Consider the following 18973-nt stretch of genomic DNA (forward strand, 5'->3'; position numbering starts at 1 on the left):
CGTGCATCTCGATGAACCGGACAACGAGGTCGCGGCTTCGGCGAAATACGCGGTTCGCGCTCAAGAGCGGAACGCGGCTCGAGAAGAGAGGAGATTGATTTTCTTCCCGGAATCATTGCCATTCGTCTTTCACCCGCAGTTATTAATGTCGTTAATTCACTCGCGATCGCCGTTATTAAATGCGGGCCTTTCAATCGCGTAAACCGTGCCGCCGCCGTCGATACTCGTACGCGTCAACGCATTTCTAACGATGAAGAAACGTCGAGACGGCGCTATAAATAAATAGGATGTCGAAATACAGCCGTATCTATAAAGAAGCAAGAGGACGTAAACGCAAGAACTCGGTTTTCACGGCGAAACTTGTCACTGTCCGCCTGCAAGTGAAGGCTTGCACGCGTTCCAAATGAATCCGATGAGTAATTACGGACAAAGAGAGTCGATCGAAGATCCAAGCTCGCGCATGAAATCATGTGAATCACGCAGAAAAATATCATTCCACTTTTTGCTGGAAAAAGCGATGATTACTTGGTTCATCCCTCTTCCTTCTTTTAAGCAACAAAGAACATTTTCTCGAGTCTTAAAATACACTCATAAGCAAATTTGAAAAGAACACATTATCATGTACTGAAAAGAAGAAACTTTTTTTTCATTTCTTTGAAAAAAAAGTCGTAAAACCTTCGGCTAGTTTTCAGTTATCTAAACCATCTCCTCTTACTATTTCTTATTCAAATGCTAAACTCTTACTAGGCTGCAAAATGTATTTTGAATAAATTTGATGCTCACGATGAGTTTGTGAGACAGATTTGCGGACATATAAACTTCTGAAATACTTGAACAAGTAACATACATTTGAATGCAACATGTATTTTTCTGCGCGTAATTTCACTTGCTATTATTCGAATGATCTTGATTTCTCTAATCGAATTCATCATGAGAAACAAGCATATCTCTCATTGGCGGTCGCTTTTTCTTTTGTTTTATCTCTTTTTAAGATTACACACACGCTACAGAAGAAATGTAAATTGCCGCGCGCAGAAATGGTTATTATTATTTATAGTTTCGTTGCACTCATTTAATAGTAGAGATATGCGAACTATTCGAATTCGAATCCGAATAATTCGAAAATTTCGAATCGAAAAGTTTCGAATCGCACATTAGCATTAACGAAGTACTTTTCAAGACATCCAGCCTTACGGGAATTAGACTTGGAAAGTTTATATTTTCATAAAAGAAGATAATGGCTTTTAGATAAACTCTTACCGATAACTATCGTATCGATAAATGTCGTTGCGCAGCTTTCAAGACTGAAACTGTATTCCATACACGTTTACCGACTATATATTATGTATTTCTTACCTTAAAATGAATTGATATCACATGATCAATGTTATCTCTCTCATACTGAAGTCACTATTTTCGTGTTGAATTCAATGATTACGTTAACTAAAAATTCTTTCAACGATTCGATTCGATTCGGGTGAAATTTCATCGATTCGATTCGAATTCGAAATTAAAATCTGAGATTCGATTCGACAGAAAAAATGTTTGATTCGCACATCTCTATTTAATAGTTCATTGCCTCACAACGATTCAGTTCGAGATTCAGGTGGCGCATTTAACAAGCCGCGAATGAAACCAGTTATACTCGTCGCGCAATAGCCGTCCGTATTTATCAACACTGCGCAACGCGTCCGCGTAATTTCTTAAAAATGGGAAAGTACCACATTGTGGGCAATTACCGCCAGTTACAAGTCCGGGCTTCTTCTACTTTTCCCCGGCGATGCGCCGGCCCGATAAGGAGGTTAAAATACCGTCGGGTCGAGCGCGAGAACTCGAGCCAAGTAATTCGGAAAGGAAATAAAGTGCGACGAGTCGAATGAAATTGTTAATTAAAACAGCTTTTTCCGCGGTAACTGACGGAAATGAATATCTTCGCGGCGCGCCGCGCCGCTGCCTCGTAATAATTATATGCGGTTGCGCAACGCATTTTACGGGCTCCATGAATTCCCGAATATCCAATTCGCGCATCCAGTATCGGGTAACACCGACACGCTAATTGGCAAACCACATTTCGCTTATGATCCCGCTCGCCATATTCGTTAATCACATACATGTAATACGCGGTGCTCTCAAAAAACGCGTTTGCTAAATCATATTTCGGTATCGCAGAGTCCGCATTTCTATAATCTGTATTTTTGTATATCTTCTATACAATCCCAACATTCAGCGGGCTGTATATTAAGTTGCGATTTGCGATTTTCTTATTAAATTCTCGTAGAAGTTTGGGTATTGAAAGTAGAAAATCTTCATTAAATCCGAAAAAGCATCAAGTCGATGTTGTTTATTTTATATTGAATTTTTCGGAACGTTCGCAGCGTTCTGTGCAAACACGTTGGCTTTACATTTTCCTTACGAACTTTCCGAACTACCCAATACATTCTATCAGAAATATAATGAAGACCAATAGGAGCCAGACGCCGTTTAAGTTGCGAGAAACTAATATATTACAGAAAACAAGTAAGGTATAAAAGAGTTATAATCGCTTACAAAGTTTTGATTAATTGCTCAACCCTCTTCAGTATATATTCTATCCAAAAAAATATAATTTTATTCTTTAGAGGATATCCTTTTATACGTGATCTTTTAGATTTCTCTAAAACCAAGGGAAAAATATTCAAGTTAATTCTTAAAGTTAGAGGCATCTTGTCTTTTATCTGCAGCATAAATCTTGTCTTTAATGGAAATTTCTTCTAGAAACAAATGGCATTTTGCTTCAAATAAACATATTGATTTAAAAAGAGGAAAAGTTAGAACAATATCTAGTATATTTTGAATTAAGAATTCACTTAGAAGAAAGATACTCTTCTACGATTAATAGTTTACAATAGAAGAGGAATACTGTTTCAGTAAGAATTTTCATTTAAAACATGGGATTACAGAAAACAGCACTTTGCAATTAGATTTCTTTTTTTTAGCGTTAGAATATTTTCTTTTGATTTTAGAAGAAATTTTCTTAATGCCACACACAAGAGGATATCCACTAAGAATAAGATCATATATTTTTTGAATGCATAAAAATTATTAATTCTTCGAAATTAGGTGGACCTATTTTCTTTTTTTATTACAAATTCGACAAATCTTTTACACCAACTTGATAAGTGTTCGAACGCAATCGTCCAGCTCTCAATGCGAGGTAACGCTGTACCTCTCGTGCGACGCGAGTGGAAAATCGCAGAATCGAGATCACTGGAGACTGTGAAAAGAATAAGAGGTTCTTCAAGGTCTGCACTTACCCTATGCGAGACGACGGATTGTTTTCAGGGACCTCCGATTCAACCACATCGCGGAAGTACGCCCGGGAACGTTCCACGGGCTCGGTCAGCTGGACACCCTGCTGCTGAACGACAATCGTATTCGGCAGCTAGCGGCGGGCGCCTTCGACGGCGCTCCGAATCTGCGTGTGCTCTACCTGTACAAAAATCGCATCGTCCGCATAACGCCGGGTGCCTTCGCCGGGCTGCCGCGGCTCGAGCAGCTCTATCTGCATCACAATCATCTGCGGGAGATCCTACCTGGCACGTTCAACGATCTGCCGGCATTGGAACGGCTCTTCCTTCAAAACAATCGACTGCACCAGCTGCCGGCCGACGCGTTCCTCAACGTTGGCCCGATGACACGACTGCGCCTCGACAGCAACGCACTCGTCTGCGATTGCAACTTGGCCTGGCTGGTGGAACGGATGCGTGACAGGCGCTTGGAGATGGCAGCGATCTGCCAGGCTCCCCAAGAGATGAAGGGTCGCTCTTTGACGACGATGTCGATCGAGGACTTCCATTGCAGTTGAGTAAATCAGGCCTGGCCGACGTTGTGGCTCGAAGTTGTGACTTTCGCATCCTCTGCGCGTCGCAAGGATTGTCCGTTGACGTTCGAGTGACCTGGAACGATCGTCAGAATTGTTATTTTTGAAAATGAATCATTCTAATCGTCATAAAATAATCTCAGAAAAAATAATCAAAAACACGTGACAGATTGAAGATCTCTCGAGAAGATTTTTCAATTCTTATATGACAAAAACATTTATCACGCCTAGAAAAAAGAACTCTAGTTGAAAAGTACTAAAGTAGAATACTGAGTAGAAGGTGTCTCCTGCAATTCCATACTCTAAGCGAGAATTTTTATCGAAAGAGCATTCCTTTTCTAGTTAAGTGGACTATTAATTGGAGATCTACTAAATATTATTCTAATTTTATTTCCTATTGAATCACAAGAGGAATATGAATATTTATTTGAAGCTGAATATGTTCTTATTAGAAGAAATTTCTATTAAAAACAAGATTTGTACTATAAGAAACGAAATTCCTCTAAGAATATTGTGTTTAGAATATTTTCATTTTGGTTTTAAAAGAATCCTCTTGAAATTATATATAACAGTAAAATCCTCAAGGATTCAGAGAATTTCACTAAAAATAAAATTATATATATATATATATATATATATTTTTTTTTTTTTTTTTTTTTTATATAATCATACTTTTCGAAATATGAATATACAAAGTGGCTCAAAAAATTGGTTACCACTTTGAATTTCCCAGCAAATAATCCGCATGATAATCCGCAAAAAGAACTTCAAACATATATTAACTCTTTAAAAAATGTTATACATTTTTCAAATCAGTTACCGAATTTTGGGGACCATTCTTTTAGAAACTGAATATAACTGTTTAAATTATTGTTGATATTCAAGAGAAGCGATATCAAAAGAGATTTGCCATGGCTAAAAGCGAGGAGACAGTCTGTATTTAAAATTTATGGAGAGCTTCGCTCTGTACGTGATCCTTATCCTTTCACAGTTTACGTAGCCTATAATTAATTCTTTCGGCGAATCGATTCCCAGAGCGATTCGTGTCATTTTGATTATATTGCTGGCGCAAGGGCGGCTTAATGCGGATCACGTTGTCGCGGTCGTTGACACCGCGGTCGTCGTGCCGCCGCCGCATCTCGCGTGACGGCGCCTGTCGCTAGGATGATCCGCATATCTATCGCGTGATCCTTCGCCGGAAGGTTAAATCGAGACCTCCACTCAATAGAGTGTCGCCGACTAATTCCAGAATAAGATTTTCTTTTTCCCTTCGAGACAGCGGAGTGACAGCGATGTCGAAAGTATGTTATTATCCACTTTGCGACGATTCGCCGGCTCTTTTGCATAAAGAAATGAACGATTACGGTAAACGCCTTACACACACTATGTAAGAATTGAAAGACCAATCTTCAATCTTTCCTCTGAGATTATCTACGAGGATAATTAAGATCCTCTTCTTTCCTTAAACAAGAGAACGACGCAGATTGCGACGCGCAAAAGAGAATGTTATTTGAAAAGATTTGACCGTAAGTTAGGGGAATAAGATCATTGCAATTATAGACTCAGCCGCCACTATATAGCAAAATCTTTTATGATAAATATTGCGAATATGGTCAATGTCAAGGAATAAATGAATTCGGCAGGATTGGACTATGACGCAAATATTTCACTTCACCTCGATACATCTCCCTGATCCTTCCCGACCGCAGCTGCAATAACGAGAAATTCCTTCCGCAGCGAAGCCGCGCATAATGCAGGGACCAACGGACGCGACGGTGTGGGTCGGCGGCACGATTACGTTCACCTGCCGGGCGACGGGAGACCCGACGCCGAAGATCAAGTGGATGCGGGACTCGAACGAGGTGGGCCAGGACGGCAAGAGATACGTGATCCGCAAGGACGGCACTCTGGTGATCACCGACGTGACGGAGCAGGACGTGGGCGAGTACGAGTGCGTGGCCAGCAGCGACATGGGCTCGACCAAGTCCAGGAAGGCTCGGGCGGTCATCATGGTGTCGCCGACCCTGAGATTCACCGAGCTCCCGGAGTCGCGCACCGTGACCGCCGGCACTGACGTGACCTTCACCTGCAGAGTCGACGGCAGCCCGTCGCCGAGTGTCCGCTGGTGGCGAAACGGCCAGCTGATCGCCCTCGGCGACCGATTCTCGCTCGAGCAGGGCGGCAACGTGCTGCGCATCTACGCGGCCAAGGAGACGGACACGGCGCGATACGTGTGTCGCGCCCAGAACGCCAACGGCTTCGCGGAGACCAGCGCGGACCTGCAGGTCCTCGCCGCGGACTCCAGCGCGCCCCGACTGTCGTACGAGCCGCGGGACGTAGACGCGGAGCCGGGCGCCGTTGTCGAGGTGCCCTGCCGGGCCGAAGGTAAGCCGAAGCCGATGATACAGTGGAAGAAGGACGGCAACACAGTGGAGAACGGCAGAATCAAGATCTCGCGCGGCGGGAGTCTCTACATCTACAACGTGAGCTCGCAGGACATCGGCAGGTAAGATGGAAGTGACGGAACTTTGACCTTTGGTTCGTGATAATCGCCAGTCTTCGATTAGGAAGAAGGAATTGTAGTTATTTGTCCGAGTAGGGAAAACAACGTCTCTCTTTCTCTCTCGCAAAATTTTCCTTTGTGATGGAACAGAAAATTTTGAACCAACAGATAATCTGAAAAAAATGTATATTTGTATATTTAAATCTCATATATCGTACAGAATTATATGAATCAATAATTTTATCTTAGTAACATATTTTTAGAAATAGATTAAATCACACAGAATGATATACTTTCCATTGAAACCATGAATTGCACTGCACGAAATTCGGAAATCTGAAATACAACATCCAAAAGAATATAATCTTATTCTTAACGGATGTCCTCTTGTGTATGGTCTCAAAAAGATTCCTCTGAAGTCAAAAGGAAAACATTCTAACTCTCTAAAAAAAGATTCTAGTTGCAAAGTGCTATTTCCTATAAATATTCTAAAAGAAAATTTTGATCAATAGAGTATTTCTTTTTTATTAAAATGGACTGTTAAATCTACTATATATTATTATAACTTTTTTCCCTTTTCAATCAAGAGGAATATGTTTGAAACAGAATGCCCTTTTACTAAAAAAAAAAAAATTTCCATTAAGATTTTGTACTGTAGATAAAAGACGAAATTCCTTTAATTTTAAGAATATTGTGCTTAGGATATTTTCTTTTTTAGTTTTAGAAGAATTACTATATAGAAACTAGAGATTAGGTCAAATTGAACAAACAAAAGTTCTCTATCATTTTGCAAACAACCACATAAAATATTAAGTTAATTGAAGAAAATTGATATTGATTTGAATTTTACACGATAATCTACAAAAGTTTTATATGCCATCGTCAGACATCCTATGTAAAAGTCAAAATAGCACAGAGAATTCAAAAAGAATTCAGTCGTATGTCACCATTTCTAAGTTCATTTTCAGATGCAAGAAACATTCTTCAAAGTTCAGTTCAGTAGAAAGAATTCTTTTTGCATCTAAAAATGAACTCAGAATTGGTGATATACGACTGAATTCTTTTTAAATTCTCTGTGCTATCTGGGAGAATATCCTCTAAGATTAAGATTATATTTTTCTGGATGAACGTTATTTTGCAATGAATACAAGTTGTCTTCAATATGGCTCTTATCAGCAATCCTTGTTCACCTTTATTTCTCTCTTTCGCAGGTACGAATGCTCAGCCGTGAACGATTACGGCCGCGCAACCGGCCATGCTTTGGTGCGCGTTCGGCAGCCCGGTGCGACGGACGCACTCGTCATACGAGCGTTCCAGGACGCCACCGAGGAGATCGATCGTGCCATCAACAAGACGCTGTCGAACCTCTTCAGCACCAACCGTTCAGGCACCGCGCGAGTCGACCCGTTCCGAGCGGGACGATTCCCGAACGCCATCAGCCGCGCTGCCGCCAGACCCGCGGAGATCTTCGAGAGGACCCTCGTCAATATCCGGCGCTTGGTGAACGCCGGCGCCGCGGCGAACGTAACCGGTGAATTTCGTTATGAGGAGATACTGTCATCGGAACAGGTGAGAGCGACATCAAACTGACCAGGAGAGACGATGATGTGTGTTGAGTTGATGCAAAAGATTTGTTACTCTTCTGTTAATTCCTCGCAGGAAGTTTGGATATTAAAAGAGAACTAGGACATTCTCGTTAGATATTGTTCATTTTATTCATAAAACTTATTGCTCCCTCGAAATTGGGTAACTTTGCTTCCTATTTTATTTAGCAAGTACGACAAATTTTTTGCACAACATTAACACTAGAATGCCCAATGGAGTCATTTTGACTCCATTAAGGTTTCCTTGTTGTCGCTTTCTCGTGGTTTAGGGAGAAAAATATCTTGCGACTCTCAATTATATTCTCAAAATGTTCAGAAGTTATTGATACGAGTAATATGAGTTGGAAACAGAAAGAATTTCAGTGTTTGAATAGCAAAGAATCAAAATGACTTTTTCGGGTATCCAAAGAGAATTGTAGTTTCCGAGCATTCTAGTATCAATATACAGTTAGATGACTAAAGATTACGACATTTTACCTCGATAAGTTCTGCAATACATTTCGTATTCGTGATAGGAAAAAGTATCTCCTGAAAATGATTAAAAACCAAATTCTCCTATGAGATATACGAGATATGCGTTGTGAAGCTCATCAAAGTAAAAGCACCTTTAGTCATCTGACTGTGCGTCTCTCCGGGAATCTAAGAGCGCCGTGTGATTCAGGTGAAGGATATCGAGAGGATGTCCGGATGCAGCGGTCACCGACGCCGGCAGAACTGCAGCAACATGTGCTTCCACAATAAGTATCGGACGATAGACGGTAGCTGTAACAATCTACGGCATCCCACTTGGGGCTCGTCGCACACGGGATTCCGACGAGTGCTGCAGCCCGTTTACGAGAACGGCTTCTCGATGCCAATCGGTTGGGAGAAGGGACGGCGATATTTCGGCTACCCGAAACCAGCCGCGCGTCTCGTGTCGACCACGCTGATCTCCACTCACGACATCACGTCGGACGAGCGGATCACCCACATGGTGATGCAGTGGGGCCAGTTCCTGGACCACGACTTGGATCACGCGTTGCCGTCCGTGTCGAGCGAGTCTTGGGACGGGATCGACTGCAAGAAGTCCTGCGACAACGCCGCGCCGTGCTTCCCGATGGAGGTGCCGCCGGGCGATCCTCGCATCAGCAACAGGAGATGCATCGACTTTGTGCGAAGCAGCGCCGTGTGCGGCTCCGGCGCGACGAGTATCCTGTGGGGCGTACTGACACCTCGCGAGCAGCTGAACCAGCTGACCAGCTACCTGGACGCGTCGCAGGTCTACGGCTATGACGACGAGCTGGCGCGCAACCTGCGCGACTTGACCACCGATCGGGGACTGCTTCGGGAAGGCGCCACGTTTCCCGGCCACAAGCCTCTGCTGCCCTACATGTCCGGCCAGTTCGTGGACTGCCGTAGAAATCCACTGGAGAGCTCGATCAACTGCTTCGTGGCCGGTGACATCCGCGCGAACGAGCAGGTCGGCCTGTTGGCTATGCATACCATATGGCTGCGTGAGCACAACCGCGTGGCTCGCGCGCTACGCGACATGAATCCCCACTGGAACGGCGAGAAACTCTATCAGGAGGCGAGACGCGTCGTCGGCGCCGAGATGCAGCATATCACTTACCGGCACTGGCTGCCGCGGATATTCGGCATCGAACTGGACGAGCTTCTGCCGCCTTACCGCGGCTACAATCCCAACCTCGACGCCAGCATATCCAACATCTTCGCCACTGCCGCCCTGCGCTTCGGTCACTCGCTGATCCAGCCGCGTCTCGAGCGTCTGAACGCCTCCTTCCAGCCGATCCCTCAGGGTGCCCTGAGTTTGCGTGACGCCTTCTTCGCGCCTTGGCGTCTGGTGGAGGAGGGCGGTGTCGACCCGCTGATCAGGGGCATGTTCGCCACTGCCGCGAAGCTCAAACTGCCCGAGCAGAATCTCAACTTGGAGCTTACCGAGCAGCTATTCCGCACCGCTCACGCGGTCGCGCTCGACCTCGCCGCCATGAACATTCAGCGGGCGAGAGATCATGGTATACCTGGCTACCTGGAGTGGCGACGTCACTGCAACATGTCGCACGTGGAGACCTTCGAGGACCTCGCCGGCGAGATCAGTAACGGCAAGGTGCGTCAGAAGCTGCGCGAGCTGTACGGCCATCCGGGTAACATAGACGTCTGGGTCGGCGGTATCCTGGAGGATCAGCTCCCGGGCGCCAAAGTGGGGCCGCTGTTCCGCTGCCTGCTGCTGGAACAGTTCCAGCGCACCCGGGACGGCGACCGGTTCTGGTACGAGAATCCCAGCGCGTTCCGCGCCGAGCAACTCGTGCAGATCCAGCAGGCTACGCTCGCTCGGATCCTGTGCGACAACGGCGACAATATCGCCCGCGTACAACCCGACGTATTCCTGCTGCCGACGGGCAGCAACGTCTACGTCACCTGCGACGAGATTCCCCGCGTGGACTTGAGCGTGTGGGCAGACTGCTGCGAGAATTGCGAGGACAGCAGCACCGCCGTTCTCCGTGTGCGCAGAGCGGCCGAGAAATACCTGGCTCCCGCGAACGACGTGAAAAGCGCGATGGATTCGTTGACTTCTCACGACGAAAAAATGATGTTCTTACGCAGGAAGTTTGAGGAGAGCGACCGAGAGGCTAGGAGGCTGCGAGAGCAGATCGAGGACCTGTCGCGCACGATGAACGAATTGAAATCGTTATTCCTGGAAGACGTTACGACACGACAATAGGAGAACGAATTACGTGCCATGCTTGAATTGTAGCTCTGTTCGCCGCAGGTAGTCCCGCTTGCTTTTGTCCTCAATACAATGTTTTATGTTCTTCTTTATGCATTTATGTAAATAGAAATTCTGCCAGAAATACTGCCGTAATGTAAAATGTTATCTTCCATGAAAGTAGCTCAGTTATCACCAAGCAGGTTGCGAGCAATTATCTTTTCAATTAAATATCGTGTTTGATTGACGATTATTTATTGACGATGTAAGCTAATTCAATTGTGGACTATTTAATTGACAATTGATTTTAACCAATTTAATTAAAGATTGTTCGATTGACGATTGACATTTTCACAAATTCAATTAAACACTATTCAATTAACGATTGATATGAACAAAGAGAATAAAAAATCGCTCAATTAATAATTGAGCTTAGCAAATTCAATAAAGGCCGTTTAATTGTGACAACTAAACTTGGCAAATTTAATTAATCCTCCGTGCACAATCATATCTTTTGGATCTACAGTACAATCAGAGTCTGCCGGGTAACTTTGAACCATCATAACCATTTGTTGAAAATCAAGATTTTTGAACACATTTTTTTCAAAGATATAAGAAAGCTTCAGCTAGGATAGTAGCGCAATAAAGTCCAAATCTGCAAATAGATTTGCGTTATTTTGAAATTTCTCTGGGCCTTTTACGAAAATTGGTGAACGGCCGAATATTCGTTCGGGTCTCACAGACCAAACATTATACGCGGAGGGCATTAAATGCCGTTTAAGTAACGATTGATATGAGTAAATTCAATCGAAAATTCGGTGACAATATAATCAATGTCCCTCTCAACGCGGATCCTATTTAGCGCTTCTCAATCACCGGCATCTCTTACGACGATATGATACGGATATGAATATTATCTACAAGTCAGTACTGCTACTTTACAACTTATTCAAGTGTATACAAAAGAATTTACAATAATAAAAATTTAGAAATAAAATAAAAATATCAAAGAATAAAAATATATCCAAATAATCAAGTTATATAACTTATCTTGTCTCAGGATACAATCCATTACATGCTACAAATGCTTCGAAGCGTCGTATACATTAATCATAGTTTTTTTTTAAATTCCTCAAAATATTTACAGCGTCTAATGGATCGTACTCCACGATAAAAATAATTGATAGTAAGATAGTAGATAAGTAATTAATAACAAAAGAATAGCATGAAGAATCAAATAGGTGACACTCACATCTTTCATACACTGACCAAAGTAATCCTCTTTGAGTAATCGATTGAATTTGCTCGTATCAATCATTAATTGAACAGTCTTTAATTAAATTCATTGAAATCAATCGTCGATTAAACATTCTTCAATCAACTTTGTTCGAATCAATCGTCAATTAGTTAAACTGAAACATATCTGTTCAACTATTAAATTGGGAGAAATTAAATTGATATTTTTGCAACCCTGTCCAGGTCGCAATCGACATGCGAAATCATATGTATCACAGTGTGCCGTAGCGTAGCTTGAGTGACTTATTATTAACTTTTACAGCGACTCTATAGAAGGTACGCACTAAGACACAAATTTTGTACGCTATTCTTTATTATGTATATATATTGACATATTTGATTTATGTCAATCTATGGAAGAGCTTAATTAAGGCTCTTATTAATTAAGCTTTTAGAAAATACTTTGTGTGTTGGCCACGCGCAATGACGTCCTTACCGTCATTCTTCGTGAGTTCCACCGCAAGGAAAGCTAAGCTTCTACCAGCATGTATAGTCTTAGCATCGACAGTCACTGTTTCACCGGGAAATGCAGCTTTCAAAAACCTGTGCCATTAATTATTAATTAATCGTATTACTTCATAAGCATTTATATGCATATTTTTTATTAATAAAGATGATTAAGTTACGATATTGTGTCGTGTCCAATTTCTAGTCTCTAACCAATATGTCACAACCAAATGTTGTATATGTACTTATTCATACGAGGCAAAAATATTTCACTCATCAGGAAAGTTATATGAAAAAATATCAATGTATGAAGCAACACAGATATTCTAACTGTATATAAATGATCTAATAAATATAACAAAATAAAGAAAGCTAATAAAGAGAATTGAATGAGATCCTTACGTCACATGCAAGTCTACTGAAACTGTAGCTTTTGGAATATCAGAGCTATCCTTGGACAGCAATGCATACGAAGACACACAGTCTATGACTGTACTTGTAAAACCACCATGTAAACTGCCAACAACATTTATATTCTCCTCAGCTACTGTAAACTGTGCTTTACATCTTCCATCAGCAGCTGAGAGTATTTGCACCTGTTCAAAAAAATTTGTTGCAAATATATAACGCTATTTTTACAATAAAAATCAATACATATAATTCTTGTAGGATATATTATTGTAAAAAGTTAAAACTCTCTAATGGGAACTTATATCTGTAATTATATAGGATATTCTACTATATGTCTATTATTAGGTATTTTTGTTGAATGTTTCACACTAACATAGATTCTTCACTATTCTTAAGATAATTTCAATCTATTTTAAAGGTAAATTATATTCTAAAAGTAAATCAATATAGAAATATTAAGAATCAGAGAGTGAAATAAAAAGAGATTGGAGATAGAGATGCAACAAAATATCTTTCACCATGACTTGCTTTAATAGTAATGAAAAATAGAAGAACTACATAATCAAACATTATTGCATAAAAATTACATAAACAAATTGACGATATTATTGCAAATGTTAATCAAATAACAGAAAAGAATAGATGCAGCAGAAGCTACTTTGCAAATATATGAATCTGATCGATATATGCTCTCAAATTCAGATAAGATTAAAAACACACATTAATCAGATTTACAAATTTTACGACAGTTGCAAATCTTCTCTACTGAACACAGCCAATATACTGCAGATGAAATGTGTTATATTGCTAATTCTATAGGGAAAACACAATGACTTGGTTATTAAACAGAATTTAAAACAATTTGCATATAAAGAATATATGCATAAAAATAACTTATCCATATGTATGCAAAATAATTTATAATAATAACAACATACAAATAAAATAAAAATATCAAAAAATAAAAATATCCAAATAATCAAGTTACGTAACTTATCCTATCTCAAGATACAATCCATTACATGCTACAAATGCTTCGCAGCGCCGCATACATCAATCATAGTTTTTTTTAAGCTTATCGAAACATTTGTAGTATCTAATGGATCGTACTCCAAGATAAAAATAATTGCGTAGATAAATAACTAATAACAAAAGATAACATGAAGAATCGAACAAGTGACACTCACATTTTTCAAACACTGACCAAAGTTCTTAGTTGTTAGAACTTTCTCAAAGAAAAGCCTTACAACTTCCGCAACACGAGACATGATGGAGATATATCAGTATTATTTCACAATTACGTCAAAACAAATATATGATGGAAACACGATCTATTTTTATAGATGCGACGTTCTTGTTACGTTTAATGTGAAATGTTTTACTAAAAAAAAATTCAGATAAATAAAAAATATTTATTGGTTACTCAAAACGCAAAATATTAATTTTCTCTCATACAATTAAATTCATAATAAGAATTACTTTTTAGTATTACTTTAGTAAAGACATAAAAGCTCTTACTGCGAACTTCTTTTATTTGAACGTGACTGGTGAGCCTTTTGACCTCACCCATAAGCATATTTAAATATTCACTGTTACAAAAAGTCATAGGCTAACAACAATTATACGGTTAAGAAATTTATCACGTCGACAGTACATAGGTCGACGGTGCTAATGAGCATGTGCTCTAACACCATTCTGCATAGAGATACTGGTTTCTGATTCGATGCATCGAAAATCAATTCTTTTTTGACGATGCATCGATTATTTCTGCAATTCTTTGGATAACTGATTAATCGAAAATCGATTCTTTTCTATGCTGAATCGAGAAATTGATTATTCGCGGAAAATGGTGTTTAGGAACTAACCCGCAAGGGCTAAAGTCCCGGCCTAAACGCGCTGTCACGACAAGACATGTTCGAACACGTTCGGACCGTGTGATTTTTTGGAACGTGTCTTGGAATTTTCCAAGATTTTACTCTCGATATAGATCTTTAATCAGAAAAATGGCGTTGGGGCATTACTCTTAGAGAGGCCTGGACCAAATATTGAAGTTGAAGTTGAACCCGCAAGGGTTCCGGGAACCAGTACTGAGAGAGAGAGAGAGAGAGAGAGAGAGAATTGATTATTCATATAGCATGTTTGACTCTGGGTTAACCTACTCTGGGTTATTTAGCCTACGTTTATTGGTCGAACAAGTACTTATAAGCTTTATGATTGGCTAGTAGAGACTTATGACGTCATTAACTCTCGGAGCGATTAACTCAGGGTCAGTCGAACACACTAATAGAGTCCTGTCGGACGTTGTGTTGGGATCACAGACTTCTATATATTACTAGACTGCTAACTCCCTTATATAGTGCTTTGCAAAATTGACCCCGAAAAGTATGTATTAAGCGAGGAGCACACACTCTTGCATAAAGGTATATGCCCATATTCTGAATCCTCTTTTATCTATAAAAGTGCCTCTAAAAGAGGCTTAGAAGCCACCTGATTGGCTAAGAAGCTACATTTAAGGTACTTTTATCGATAAAAGAGGATTCAGAATATGGGCCATAATGCACAACACAAGAAAATTGACCAGAGTTCTCATTTCTATTGCCATGATGAAAATGAAGGACTCTGATTGGTCTATTTTCTCATGCGTTGTGCATTATAGTCCATATCCTGAATTTCTTTTTAGAAAAAGAAAAAGAATAGCTTTTTTGTCCACAGCTGTGCATATTATATATCGGGACGTCTAGGGAATCGAAGTTAGCAGTCTAGTATACTTTAATCTAAGTTCATCTCGTATGCTTCGTGCTGAAAGCATCATTCTATCTTCTTTCAGCATGTAATGAGCAATAAAGATAGAATGATACTTTTAGTACGAGAACGTACAAGCGAACTCGGCTATAAATATCTATGCTTGGTGTATAGCCGTTTCTCGTTAATGAATATTTCATGCATATCCAGAAATGTGATGACAGCGTAGATAAAAAGGCTGGCGACAGGTTATCTGTCAAACTTGATTTAACCCGTTCGGGCCGGTCGGACGTATTGTGTGTTAGCACGTTTAATGGTATAACACAAAATATATTCTACATTATAATGCGACTCGATGGTACCTGTTATTAAAGAAAAGCAGACATGGAGAAGATTGCAGCGAACGAGCTGATTCAAAAATTAATTTCCGGCACGTACGAAGAATTTTGTGAAAACATTGTTGTCTTTTTAGACAGTGTGAGTATATTGTTATTAAAACTTGGAGATTATAGTTGATTGTATTTATGTGTCTCATGAATTTTCATGTGTCGCTCTTTTGTTCCTTTCGTGTGTAATTTAAATTTAAATTTACCAACTATTGATATTTCAGTACAATAAGAAGACCAGTTTTGATGAACTGAATAATAATTGTTTACGGGAGAAACTATGGAAGAAATTATTTCATTATTTAACAAATCAAACATATTTAGATTACAGACATCATTGTTTGGCTGCCTTGAGAATACTCAGGTAATTTAATTACATATATGTATAGTACATTATAATAGTTATAATAATACCATACCTTCCGTATTTCAGCCGAGACAAAACTAATTTAGATGATTTAATTACTGATAATGCAATAAAAATTATATTGCTAAATGCGGGCCTGACGAAAATATGCGATGAAGAACAAATTTCATATACAGTGGGTGAGTAATGAAAATAATTTTATTATATAAAGTATCAAACAAGTTTAAATGATAATCTAATCTTAAAAAGATTGATATAAGATTTATTAATTTTATTATATAAATACTTTCCTTTGTCTTTTTTATATTTTGTTCTTTTTCTCTTAATATTCACTACTCTTTCTTTTAATTGCAGTCATGATAGAATCATTAAAGTTGCTGTGCAACTTACTATTCAATAGTATAAGAATGCAACAATCGAAAGTACTAATATCCTCTTTGCCTTATCTGATGGACCGTGTTAGAAATTATACAAATGACACTCCATATGATGTCAAATTATTTGACATGAGAATACTGTTTCTAATCACTGCGTTGAATACTTCCACAAGAGATGTAGTCAAACGTGACTTGTGTGGTGATGTATGTCTTATTAAAATAATAGAGGATTTTGTGACACGTAATCAAGATAATGACGAGACTACTGTTATTAAGGTAAAATTACATTATATAAAATTGTTTTATGTCACAACGAATGACTGATGAATGACTCAGCGTATAAAGTCAGCAATGTGGCTAATAAGCCTTTTCACTGTTTCCAGACTGAAGAAATCACAGTAATTTGCGAAGTTTTAAAAGTTCTATTTAATTTGTACATACAATCAGACGACACTGGAATTGAGGATCAAGAGAAACATAGAAGTCTGGTGTTAATTTTGTATAAGCTATTAATTCTTAAATATTCAATACAGCAAGATGATCTTGAAAGGTAAGATATATGTATAAGAATGTAGAAGAAATATATATATATATATATATATATATATATATATAAAACAAATCATTAGGAGGAATGTACGTTTATTGTGTTAGGAGGAATATACATTTATTGTCATATTTTAGCAATGTCATCAACTTGTTAACTGTAATATCATACAATTGTTATGCACCAATTGTACAACCTGTCAAGTACAACGATCACAAGAGTGTGTATCAAGGTATGGACATGAGTGCCGTGTGCGTTTTACTTAGATTCTTAGATCAAAGATTGAACTGTAAAACGCATTTGATCGAGAATATCTCTCCAATAGTTACCGCTCTGATCAGACTCGTTAAGTCGGAGACAATTATTCGCAAATATGTAAGATTGCAGGTAAGGAAAGAACTTTACGATTTCTGAGTGTTAAGATTTGAAGAACTTTGAAAATTAAGAGTTTAAGAATTCCAAGTTCCGCGATTTAATCAAGTTTTTAAACGTAAATTTTTTAAATGGTTGCACATGTACGAACATAGAAAATGTTTCAGGTTCTGCCTCCGTTAAAGGACGTGATGAATCGACCTGAAGAAGGGACGACATTGAGAGCCAAGTTATGCAAGTTACTTACGTCGCCTCTTATAGAGTTACGTGATCTGGTTGCGGAACTATTGTTTATCCTTTGTAAAGAAAATGGTAATTTATCTATTTACCTCAAAGTGTCCTAACATACGTAACAAAAATTCATATTTATTTATTGTTAGGATATTTTAAGTTCGCAAAATAGATTTTGTCTAGAACTAATGATTATTATAATAGTATCATTGTTACAGTTAATCGCATGGTAAAGTATACAGGATACGGAAATGCGGCGGGAATGTTCGCAAAAAAAGGATTGTTAGGGCGCGGCCAGACGGAAACAGGATATTCCTCCGAGTCGGAAAACAGCGAAACTGAAGAATATCTCAAGTATAAAGAACAGTGAGTAATCGAAAAATAAAAGTATTAGGAAACGAAAAACCATTATCTCGCACTATTACGTTATTTCGTAAAGTTCTTTGCGAAATTTTTATGTTAATCAGAAAGATTTGGCAAAATCAAATTGTATTCTTTGTTTATAGAATAAATCCGGTGACTGGATGTTTCGAACATCCCAAACCAAATCCACTCGAAGGCATGACGGAGGAGCAAAAAGAATTTCAAGCCTTACAGCTGGTGGATCTTGTTGATAAGTTAACGAGGTAAATTGTATATATCGAAACAATTTCATTATTCACGTATCATATCAATGCTAATTTTAAGTACGTAACTAATACATAACGTGCGTGTATTCATAATAAAATTAATATATATTTATTTTAATATTTACATTAAAATAAGTAAATACATATACACGGACAATGAAATACATTACGAACGATATTGTCCTTTAGACAGGGAGTTGTACGTCCTTGCCGCATCGGAGAAGATGGGAAACCGAAACCTATAGAACACGTCCTCGAATTGCAGAGTGAACTACCAAAACAACAGTATAGCCGGAGAGATTCCGACTCCGAGTAAATATGACGTTATACACATTTTTGAAGTATGCGAAAAATAAATTGGCGATGTAAAGATGTAACGATATTACAAATATAGTCATTTAAATTGAATATTTCTCCTCTCGTTCTCTTATTGCGTCTACGATTGAATCTTTCATTAAATCCGTCACCGACAATCAAACACCATTGACGAGAGTGTAA

At 39.3% G+C, this 18973-nt stretch overlaps 3 protein-coding genes and 1 long non-coding RNA gene across 6 annotated transcripts in view; 2 read left to right on the forward strand and 2 right to left on the reverse strand.

Annotated features, from left to right (window-relative positions):
* Positions 1–3718, reverse strand: part of LOC116844184 — a 23157-nt gene extending 19439 nt beyond the window's left edge. The window contains exons 1-2 of the long non-coding RNA XR_004377988.1: positions 3573–3718; positions 3294–3469 (exon numbers count right to left, since the gene is read on the reverse strand). This is a non-coding gene — a long non-coding RNA (uncharacterized LOC116844184). The remainder of the gene's footprint in view (positions 1–3293; positions 3470–3572) is intronic.
* Positions 1–12795, forward strand: part of LOC116844180 (peroxidasin) — a 19208-nt gene extending 6413 nt beyond the window's left edge. Inside the window, exons 2-5 of the mRNA XM_032815377.1 lie at positions 3322–3839; positions 5597–6365; positions 7574–7931; positions 8628–12795. Of these exons, the coding sequence (XP_032671268.1) occupies positions 3322–3839; positions 5597–6365; positions 7574–7931; positions 8628–10685 (3703 nt within the window). The 3' untranslated portion in view covers positions 10686–12795. The remainder of the gene's footprint in view (positions 1–3321; positions 3840–5596; positions 6366–7573; positions 7932–8627) is intronic.
* Positions 12187–14656, reverse strand: LOC116844183 (acyl-coenzyme A thioesterase 13-like). 3 transcript variants are annotated; one of them, XM_032815383.1, is made up of 4 exons: positions 14317–14656; positions 14012–14205; positions 12816–13009; positions 12187–12509 (listed from the first exon to the last, which is right to left on the reverse strand). In XM_032815383.1, the coding sequence occupies exons 2-4, from the start codon at positions 14090–14092 to the stop codon at positions 12350–12352; spliced, it is 435 nt and encodes a 144-aa protein (XP_032671274.1). In that variant the 5' UTR covers positions 14093–14205; positions 14317–14656; the 3' UTR covers positions 12187–12349. The 3 variants fall into 3 exon arrangements, with proteins under 3 accessions (XP_032671274.1, XP_032671273.1, XP_032671272.1); XM_032815382.1 differs by having other exon boundaries at positions 14304–14656; XM_032815381.1 differs by having other exon boundaries at positions 14343–14655.
* Positions 14657–15658: 1002 nt separating this feature from the next.
* LOC116844182 (synembryn) lies at positions 15659–18883 on the forward strand. The gene is made up of 10 exons (XM_032815380.1): positions 15659–16043; positions 16177–16316; positions 16386–16498; positions 16674–16972; positions 17080–17246; positions 17381–17630; positions 17783–17927; positions 18065–18212; positions 18353–18472; positions 18665–18883. The coding sequence occupies exons 1-10, from the start codon at positions 15951–15953 to the stop codon at positions 18789–18791; spliced, it is 1602 nt and encodes a 533-aa protein (XP_032671271.1). The 5' UTR covers positions 15659–15950; the 3' UTR covers positions 18792–18883.
* The last annotated feature ends 90 nt before the right edge of the window (positions 18884–18973 follow it).

Source organism: Odontomachus brunneus, unplaced genomic scaffold (assembly GCF_010583005.1).
Source record: "Odontomachus brunneus isolate Ranch 3 - 2012 unplaced genomic scaffold, Obru_v1 Obru_scaffold_040, whole genome shotgun sequence".
In the NCBI taxonomy this organism is placed as follows: Eukaryota; Metazoa; Arthropoda; class Insecta; order Hymenoptera; family Formicidae; genus Odontomachus; species Odontomachus brunneus.